Raw genomic sequence first — 10,494 nt, forward strand, 5'->3', positions numbered from 1 at the left:
GTCACCTTCCGTACAAGGCCCTCTGACCACCACCAGTAGGCAAACATGGGGTTAGTATCTTGCCCAAGGATATTTAGCATGCAGCCAGGATGCAGCCTGGGATCGAACCACCAACCTTCTGATTAGTGGCTGACCTGCTCTGCCACCTGAGCTACAGCCACCCTGTTTTAAAGTGTAAGAGTAGCAGTAACGTAAAAAATAAGGAGACACATTTAGATGAAAAGAAAATAGTGGTTTTATTGTACACTTTTTACTAATTATAATCTAACCTCAAACCAACAGTGTGTTAATACATCTTTCAGTACTTTTTGATTTCCACGTTCTACACTACAAATTCCCTTTAACAGAATATATCAGTGAAGAACATTTTCTACGTGGTTCTTTAACAAAGTCACCTGTATCCCACTTATACAGTAATATTATGTCTGTTTATAGATGACACAGCATCTGATTTGAACAGCTGCAGGTTCCATATCAAAGTAAGCTAACTGCTTTACACATTGGTTGCAGAGCTGCAGTGATACATAAAAAGCACAGAGCAGGAATGTTTACCATTTTTTCCATATAAAAGTATCAAGATATGAACATCAGAGGCCATTTATTCAACAACAAAGATGGTCAAAGTTAGCAAGGTGCAAAAGGACACAAGATAAGCATCAATAAGTAATCAACAGCTATGAGCTCTGCTTCAGAAGTGATGGTCTATGGCAGGGGTGGGCAATCTCAGTCCACGAGGGCCGGTGTCCCTGCAGGTTTTATTGGTGTCCTCGAACCAACACAGCTGATTTAAATGGCTAAATTAGCTCCTCAACATGTCCTGAAGTTCTCCAGAGACCTGGTAACAAACTAATCATGTGATTCAGGTGTGTAGACCCAAGGTGAGATCTAAGACCTGCAGGACACCGGCACCTGGTCTATGGTGAGATCTTCATACTCATTATCCAGTCCCTGCTCAGCCTGAGTGGAAGTTTTCATATATTCACATATCATATCCTATAAATGGTAAATATTTTAAGCTGTTAATACATGAAGAGCGCAGAGAGGAGTTAACTATTAGTTTAATGACTGATCAGTGAATGATTCAGAGTGTTACTTTTGTCTCTGCATCGATATAATGACACCATGAGGAGAGTGGAGATCAAGTATGGACACCAAACTACCAGGTGGATGACCAGTATGAACACATGCTGGCGAAAGAAGGAGTGAGAGGTCAGTGTTGTGAAAGAGGGCAGAGCTGAGTTGTTGGGCAGGGCTGAGATGGTGGGCATCACCATGGGTGTTGTTTTTTCTGCAGAGAGAATCCCATCTGTTCAGGTGAATCCATAAATAAAATAAAAGGTGAAATCAGAGTGAAACTCCTCACCTGTGACAGTGATCCAGCTGGATGGAGACTCTCCATGACCGCTGATGTCACACTTGTAGAGGCCTTCATCAGACCTGGAAACATGCTGGATGGTCATGTGACCTGTAGGCTGCTTCCTGATGAGGGAGCCATCTTTATAGAAAGCAGCTGGGAGGCTGGAGGGAGTGGTCTTTGTTTTACAGAGCAGAGTGACGTCATCTCCCTCAATCACAGGGAGGACAGGACTCTGCAGGATCACTGATCCACCTCAACACAGAGACAAACTACAGCATTTCATCCATTTACACACAGCTTCATCAACACTAACTCCACACACTCAGCTTACCAGTGACTGTCAGGTTAACCATGTTACTGATGGGACCCTCTCTGGACTCACACCAGTAAACTCCACTGTCCAATGTGTCAATGTAACTGATGTCACAGGAAGAGCCAGCTGGTTTTCCAAATCCAGCTCCACACTTTGCTCTTGTGTCTGTACTTGTGTTCCTCCTCAGAGTCCATCCAGCAGAGCTGTTGTTATCCTCACAGCTGAGAGACACAAACTCATCAGCAAACAGCTGAGATCTGTTTGAACTCACAGTCAGATGGACTGTAAGGGAGAAGGATTGATCTAGATTCAGTAACAGAAAACATTGGTTGCTCCAACATACACTCAGCAGCACCTCTTTAAAGTACGCTTTTCAAATCTAGTAGCCCCTTATACTATATATTTCACTTTCAAATTCATCCCTAGTATTCTGTATTCTGTCCACCCTCAGAGTCTACATCAGGCATCTCAAACTCGCAAACCGTGGGCCACTTACAGCCCACATCACCACTACTTGCGGCCCGCGTATTGACGTGTAGTGGAGATATCATCTGAATTTCAGGAGCGGGACCACTCCTCCTTCACGCCCCTTCCGACCGCAGTCTATAAATGCCCCCTTCTCCTCCCTTCCTTGATTCACTTCTCGTTAGTACATGGGGATCTGCCCGGCCCTGGAGCCATCGTCAGTCCCTTTCGAGGCCTTCCCCAAACCGCAGCACCAGTTCATACCTCCTCATCTCTCATCGCTCATTGTTTCCGAGGATGTGGTCCCAGCTAGTGAAGAAATATTTTAAAAATATATTATCCAAAAAAATTACTTAATATGAAGGCAATATGATCAGTGTTATAGGCACAGCCCTTTAAGAAGGTAGCCTGATGGATAGTGTAGTGTGTGCTGCAGGGAGAATGTGTGGAACTGCCCCTCCCTCTGTGTATGAGCACCAGGGAGGGAGAAAAAGGAGATTTGAAAAGTACGAGTTGCTACCAACAAGAGTAAGCTGTTAAGACTCGACTGTACACTGTGTTCGTTTTTTCCTCCGAAACGATAAAGCTCGGTTGGAGCAGCCTTTCAACTCCTCTCTCTGTCTCTAGCTAGCAAAGTTGACACAGACAGTACTAGGGGGCGATCACGGACTCAGATCCCATCACCCCTTAGTTGTTCAGGGCAACCTGTGCACTTCTACACCCCCTACATAGAGGGGCTAGTAGCCTCTTACATGAAGGAAAGAGATAGGATTGATTTTCAACAAAATAAACACATGATGGCAAAAACTAACTCAAAAGTAATTTTTGTAATTTTGCAAAACCATGATTGAAATAGAAATTGTATAATTTACCATTCCTGTTTTACATCTGTCAAACAAAAAAAAGTATTTCATATGTAACACAACACATTTAATCGAGACTACTCCCATTATTAAACAGTAAAAATTCAATTATCCAAAACACCAAAATTTTCTTGTATTTTATATTTCCTGTCTGATTCAATGAGTGTATCCTCAAATATTGCCTCAGCCAAAACCTCAGGCTTCAGTTTTAGTTTTTTTATGTCTTGGTCTTTTTCTCTTTCATTAAGAGAGGTCCTTTCAGGTACAAATGTCCCACCTATCTGCCGTCCAAAGCTTGTTTGCAAGGAGCATTCAGTCAGGTTAAATAATATCTTAAAAGGGGAGGAGCTAAAACAGTTTGTTTTAGAAAAGAAATTAGACAAGAAATTAAGTGGCTGTATATCCAGTATCAGATATAGAATTTTAATCTTAATACAATCTTAATTTTCATTCATGCAAAACTACTTGCTTTCCATCCATCCATTGTCTTCTACTTATCCATGTCGGGATTTTGCGTGGGATAGTGGGGTTGAACTTATTCCAGCTACCTGTATACCTGTACACCCTGGACAGGTTGTGAGTTTGTCGCAGGGCTAACACATATAGACAGATAACCATTATCACTCAGGGGCGATTTAGAATCATCAATTAACCTATCCCTACTAACTGCATTTGGACTGTGGGAGGAAGCCGGAGTATCCAGAAAGAACCCATGCAAATACCAGGAGAACAAGGTCCATACAAAAACACCCCAGCCAGATGGTGCAATCAAACTCATGACTTCTTGGTGTGAGGAAACAGTGCAAATCACTGCAACACTGTGTTGCCTTTGCTTTGAATCCAATAATAAAAATATGGAAAGACGCATGTCACTGACCTTGATCAGCTGTGCAGCTCATCGACAATAGAACTGCAAAGAAAGAGAGTCAGGTTGGTTTTAAGGTTTCACAGTGCAAAGAAAGGGAAAAATAAATAAGTAAATATATATATATATATATATATATATATATATATATATATATATATATATATATATATATATATATATATTATGGAATGCCCTTTAGGAAAATATTATATATATATATATATATATATATATATATTCCAACCAAAGTCTGAATATATAGAATGAAACTTGAATATATAGAATGAAGCTTGAATATATAGAATGAAACTTGAATATATATAGAATGAAGCTTGAATATGTAGAATGAAACTTGAATATATAGAATGTATGAACCTCATTTTTAGAGATGATGTGTTTCTGAATTCTCTGCCTTTACAAAATGGCATCAGCTGAACTATTTCAGTACTTTTTAGAGCTTGACAACTGTTTTGCGACAGCTGTTCAAATCGCAAATGGTAGAAATAATTTGGAATTTATACTACGTCACCTTGAAGAACACGTTTTCATTATTGCAACATTTCTAGTGCTCATGAATAATGTTCAACAAAATGTTTCTGGGAGAAGATTATGCACACTTCTTGAGGGAATTTATCAATCACTGATGGAGATGTCAACTGAGCTAACACTTCGAGCAGAAGCTGAAGCACATGTTATGGGCTCATTATATCATTCTACATCTCAAAGAGGAAGGCCAAGGTAAGTGATAAAAATGGAAACAAATTCATTCATAATGTGTATTGCACTTGAAAGAGTCAAGAGATGGCAAACAAGATAATGAATGCAAGAAATAAGAAAGAAGTTAACATATTTCTTCTTTTGTTTCTAACTCTTTTAGGTACAACATACCAGCTACTCAGCTGACTGACATGCGAGACTTGGGGTTTAGTTGGATGGCCATATCTCAAATGTTGTCAGTAAATGTTCGAACACTGTACAACCACAGGATACAACTAGGTTTAGTGGACTATGGAAATTTGCAATTTGAACAGCTGTTGCAAAACAGTTGTCAAGCTCTAAAAAGTACTGAAATAGTTCAGCTGATGCCATTTTGTAAAGGCAGAGAATTCAGAAACACATCATCTCTAAAAATGAGGTTCATACATTCTATATATTCAAGTTTCATTCTATATATTCAAGCTTCATTCTATATATTCAAAAGATCATTCTATATATTCAAGTTTCATTCTATATATTCAAAAGATCATTCTATATATTCAAGCTTCATTCTATATATTCAAAAGATCATTCTATATATTCAAGTTTCATTCTATATATTCAAAAGATCATTCTATATATTCGAGTTTCATTCTATATATTCAAAAGATCATTCTATATATTCAAGTTTCATTCTATATATTCAAAAGATCATTCGACATATTCAAGCTTCATTCTATATATTCAAAAGATCATTCTATATATTCAAGCTTCATTCTATATATTCAGACTTAGGTTGGAATATATATATATAATATTTTCCTAAAGGGCATTCCATAATATATATATATATATATATATATATATATATATATATATATATATATATATATATATATATATATATATATATATATATATATATATAAAATATAAATTAGGGGTGCAACGATATTCGTATCGATATTGAACCGTTCGATACAGTCCTTTCGGTTCGGTACGCATATGTATCGAACAATACAAAATTTGTAATTTATTTTATCAACTTTCCTTCTGACGATGCCGTCTGTGTTGAGCGCTCAGTGAATCTGCGTTCGACTACTAGGCTGCATTGTCGAACGCAGATCCACTGAGCGCTCAACACAGACAGCATCATGAGAAGGAAGAGCGCAGGGCAAGCTAGCGAGACAGAAGTTAAGCTCTCCTTGCAACATGGCAAATTGAACCTCCCCCACCCTCATTCAGATCTGGCGTTTGGAATTATTTTGGTTTTCATGTGACGTATGACCCTGAAGGTACAGTGGGGCAAAAAGTATTTAGTCAGCCACCGATTGTGTAAGTTCCCCCACCTAAAATGATGACAGAGGTCAGTAATTTGCACCAGAGGTACACTTCAACTGTGAGAGACAGAATGTGAAAAAAAAAATCCATGAATTCACATGGTAGGATTTGTAAGGAATTTATTCGTAAATCAGGGTGGAAAATAAGTATTTGGTCAATAACAAAAATACAACTCAATACTTTGTAACATAACCTTTGTTGGCAATAACAGAGGTCAAACGTTTACTATAGATCTTTACCAGGTTTGCACACACAGTAGCTGGTATTTTGGCCCATTCCTCCATGCAGATCTTCTCGAGAGCAGTGATGTTTTGGGGCTGTCGCCGAGCAACACGGACTTTCAACTCCCGCCACAGATTTTCTATGGGGTTGAGGTCTGGAGACTGGCTAGGCCACTCCAGGACTTTCAAATGCTTCTTACGGAGCCACTCCTTTGTTGCCCGGGCGGTGTGTTTTGGATCATTGTCATGTTGGAAGACCCAGCCTCGTTTCATCTTCAAAGTTCTCACTGATGGAAGGAGGTTTTGGCTCAAAATCTCACGATACATGGCCCCATTCATTCTGTCCTTAACACGGATCAGTCGTCCTGTCCCCTTGGCAGAAAAACAGCCCCATAGCATGATGTTTCCACCCCCATGCTTCACAGTAGGTATGGTGTTCTTGGGATGCAACTCAGTATTCTTCGTCCTCCAAACACAACGAGTTGAGTTTATACCAAAAAGTTCTACTTTGGTTTCATCTGACCACATGACATTCTCCCAATCCTCTGCTGTATCATCCATGTGCTCTCTGGCAAACTTCAGACGAGCCTGGACATGCACTGGCTTCAGCAGCGGAACACGTCTGGCACTGCGGGATTTGATTCCCTGCCGTTGTAGTGTGTTACTGATGGTGACCTTTGTTACTTTGGTCCCAGCTCTCTGCAGGTCATTCACCAGGTCCCCCCGTGTGGTTCTGGGATCTTTGCTCACCGTTCTCATGATCATTTTGACCCCACGGGATGAGATCTTGCGTGGAGCCCCAGATCGTGGGAGATTATCAGTGGTCTTGTATGTCTTCCATTTTCTGATGATTGCTCCCACAGTTGATTTTTTCACACCAAGCTGCTTGCCTATTGTAGATTCACTCTTCCCAGTCTGGTGCAGGTCTACAATACTTTTCCTGGTGTCCTTCGAAAGCTCTTTGGTCTTGGCCATGGTGGAGTTTGGAGTCTGACTGTTTGAGGCTGTGGACAGGTGTCTTTTATACAGATGATGAGTTCAAACAGGTGCCATTCATACAGGTAACGAGTGGGGGACAGAAAAGTGTCTTACAGAAGACGTTACAGGTCTGTGAGAGCCAGAGATTTTCCATGTTTGAGGTGACCAAATACTTATTTTCCACCCTAATATACGAATAAATTCTTTACAAATCCTACCATGTGAATTCATGGATTTTTTTTCACATTCTGTCTCTCACAGTTGACGTGTACCTCTGGTGCAAATTACTGACCTCTGTCATCATTTTAAGTGGGGGAACTTGCACAATCGGTGGCTGACTAAATACTTTTTTGCCCCACTGTAAGCGCGTCATGGACTAAAGTAAAACAGTATGTTGGATGTGCCACGCAATGCTTAATTACATGGGTGGGAACTACTGCGTTAGCGCAGTTAGCTCGTTTTTATACAACTGCTTTATGTGTTGGCCGTCTAGCCCCATGCACGGGGCGATCAGGGGTAGCTCGTTAACGGAGATTTGCCGTGTTGTGGCGTTAAGGTCATTTCAACGAGATTAACCTGAAAGCACTAGTGGGAACACAACGAATATGACCGCACATTTACATCATCCTAGTGCAAAGACAAGTGGAAGCAGACAAAAACGACAAGCATGCATGCTACAAACTTTACCCGAGTAATTTAGACAGCCGTTAGCACATGATTCTCCTTATGGGGACCTGATATGTTTAATATGCTGCTGAGAATATAGCCCAGAAGAAGCGTATAGTATAGCTTTTATTTTGGAAAGAGCCATTTCTCTGTAATAAACTCCAAAATCTATCTGCCCTGCCCGTCGGGCTATCGTAGGAAGGAAAAATATATGTCAATGCTTTTGCATTCTTAAGGAAATGTAGCTGGGTAATTATGTCATTGGCATCGGTGAGCCACTGTCAATATGTGACATATTGAAATCACGTTTGAATTTGCGCTTGTTTTTTGCTTTCACTTTGCAATCGCGCGAACTGTGCATAGAGAGCGACAGCACTGATTGGTGAGTGATGATAATTTGTGCACCAATTCCTCTGACATCGTCTTATCAATCGTTAGCTTACTACGCAAACATGACAAGTGAAATCTCCCGCAGCAAGCTTAAACATGTGAGAGGTTGATCGTGCAGAGAATCGCTGAGCGTTATGTGAGTGGGTGTGTAAAAGCAGCAGGATATATATTTTAGTTCTGCTGAGCCAAATAAGACAGGTCAGGGTGAAGAAGTGACAGCCAAAGAAAAGCTTACCACAAAACGGAGAAGTTATGACAAATCAGACTATAAGGCAAAAAGAAAGTGCAGCTTTATGGTTTCATGGACAAAAGAATTTCTGTGGCTGCAATATGATGAGCTAAATAACCAGGGCTGCACATAAGTGGTCCGCAGGTGCGCATTCGCTGTCAAAATAAAAAACATGCACAAGGGTTAGGGTTAGGGATAAATTTAAAAACTGTACTTTTGAGTTAAAATATATATTTATAATTTTAATAAATGACAAATTAAAAAGGCATGAACATTTTTTTTTGTATCGAAAAAATATCGAACCGTGACACCAAAGTATCGAACCGAACTGTGAATTTTGTGTACCGTTGCACCCCTAATATATATATATATATATATATATATATATATATATATATATATATATATATAGAGAGAGAGAGAGAGAGAGAGAGAGAGAGAGAGAGAGAGAGAGAGAGAGAGAGCGCGCGACCACAGTGTTGGAAACCTGACTGGTGTTTGGGTGGTTGAGTGTCCTGTGCTAATTCAGAACAGGAAGCGGCAAGCATATGTATAAAGCAGGTTGGTTGTATGCAATGGAAAAAAGCAAGCAGTCAGAAAGCCTCTGTTTTCTTTTCTTTTTTAAACTTTACACATCTGCCTGCGTATCTTTTAAAGAATTTCTAGAAGTGTCCACAACACAGCAAAAGATTAACAAATCTTTGTTTAATATTTTTTTGATAGAGTGTATAATGAATACTCAGTAGTGTTGTTATTTTGTTTTATTTAATTTTTTTTCTGCCCCCCCCCCCAAAAAAAATAGATTCTTTTGTGATTTTCAACACACATCAAACTGTTATAATACCATTATTTTATTTTGTGTCTATACTTTTCACAGGACGTGTGTAAAACCTCTCTTTTGATAACTATTTATGGCTCGTCGATACTCAGAAGGTCAAATATATATACAAATATACTGAGAGAAACCATGTAAGAGCTAAAGAGGTTATCTTATGCGGTAAAAATATTCTTAAATACTTTTAAAGTGACTTATGTCACACATGATCATTCTGGTACTAGCTATTCGAAAGGCACTGAATTAGCTATAAACTCTTATCGCCTAATGTAATTGTATAAAACTCTGATGTGATCTAAAAAGGTTATTTTCTAATTTTAGACTCATACATAAAACCATAGAGTGGACTTACAGATCAGTGATGTTAGAGATGCTGCCTCCATCATGCTACTTTGCAATGTTAATCAAGTCTTTGATCGGTGCACAGTTCACATCAGGTAACAAAACCCTCCTCTTCCTGACTGACTGCCGCTTTCAGTGTTGTGGTTTTCACTTCAAAGTAAATAAAAAGTATTTATTTCTTTTTGTTTATATACATATAAGATTTAAAAAAAAAAGAGAATAAATATCTCAAAGAAGAACAAAAAAAACATATTTAGAAGTTCTGAAAAATAAAATGTGGATTCTGTGAAACATGTAAATATTAAGTGCTTGATGTGCACTTACAGCCAGATTAAGGATATAAATCTAAGAAATGTTTCATAATAAAATCACTGATACTACTTTACAGATTATATTGTCTGTGTTGCATATTCAAAGGAACATAATGTCATCCTGTAGCTGACAGCAGTTCAGCTGTATAAGTCAGGTCTATTTTTGACACCTCGTCTGTTTCAAACAAGGAAATGTGGTTGGCTGTCTGCTCTGATGCTATCATTACATTCTAATTAATTTCAAATGACATTTTCTGATAAGGATATGACCAAATACTTTCAATAAGTTGAAACCTAGAAACAGCTTGAACACTTGATTCATCTAAGTAAGCAGAAAGTGTTCAAGTTAGAGAAGTCTGGTGTTCTTGCTAATGAGCACATGTTGGCTCAACGTTATAAAGTGTTGATAGTGGATGGGATACTTTCACTGTTTGTCCCTACTGGTTACTGTGCAAGAGACAGAACTCATGTGTGCTGTCTGACCACTTAAAGATGACTAAAAATATATATTTCTTCTAGTCTGGCTTTAAAAAAAGTACATACATTTTTATAGAAAGTAGCTCGTCCGCAGATGGACTGGTAGCTCCCCTTACGATAAGGGTTTGGATCACGCGAACAG

The 10,494-nt window shown here is 39.0% G+C and overlaps 1 protein-coding gene across 1 annotated transcript; it reads right to left on the bottom strand.

The window, feature by feature from the left end:
* Positions 1-217: 217 nt before the first annotated feature.
* LOC145425612 (uncharacterized) lies at positions 218-9,608 on the bottom strand. Its single transcript, XM_080298820.1, has 5 exons — positions 9,575-9,608; positions 3,876-3,908; positions 1,689-1,952; positions 1,364-1,609; positions 218-1,288 (listed from the first exon to the last, which is right to left on the bottom strand). Exons 1-5 carry the CDS (start codon positions 9,606-9,608, stop codon positions 1,059-1,061), a joined length of 807 nt encoding a protein of 268 aa, XP_080154946.1. The 3' UTR covers positions 218-1,058.
* Between the last annotated feature and the right edge of the window lie 886 nt (positions 9,609-10,494).

The sequence above is a fragment of the Astatotilapia calliptera genome, chromosome 3, assembly GCF_964374335.1.
Source record: "Astatotilapia calliptera chromosome 3, fAstCal68.1, whole genome shotgun sequence".
Lineage (NCBI taxonomy): Eukaryota > Metazoa > Chordata > Actinopteri > Cichliformes > Cichlidae > Astatotilapia > Astatotilapia calliptera.

What these genes read in the sequence shown, in the direction of transcription:
- LOC145425612 (XM_080298820.1), bottom strand. Translation starts at nt 9,608, where the DNA reads ATGATGGAGGCAGCATCTCTAACATCACTGATCT. An exon ending in ATCTCTAACATCACTGATCT is followed by an intron (nt 3,909 to 9,574) that starts GTAAGTCCACTC and finishes CTTTCTTTGCAG; the next exon opens with TTCTATTGTCGATGAGCTGC. An exon ending in CAGCTGGATCACTGTCACAG is followed by an intron (nt 1,289 to 1,363) that starts GTGAGGAGTTTC and finishes TTCTCTCTGCAG; the next exon opens with AAAAAACAACACCCATGGTG.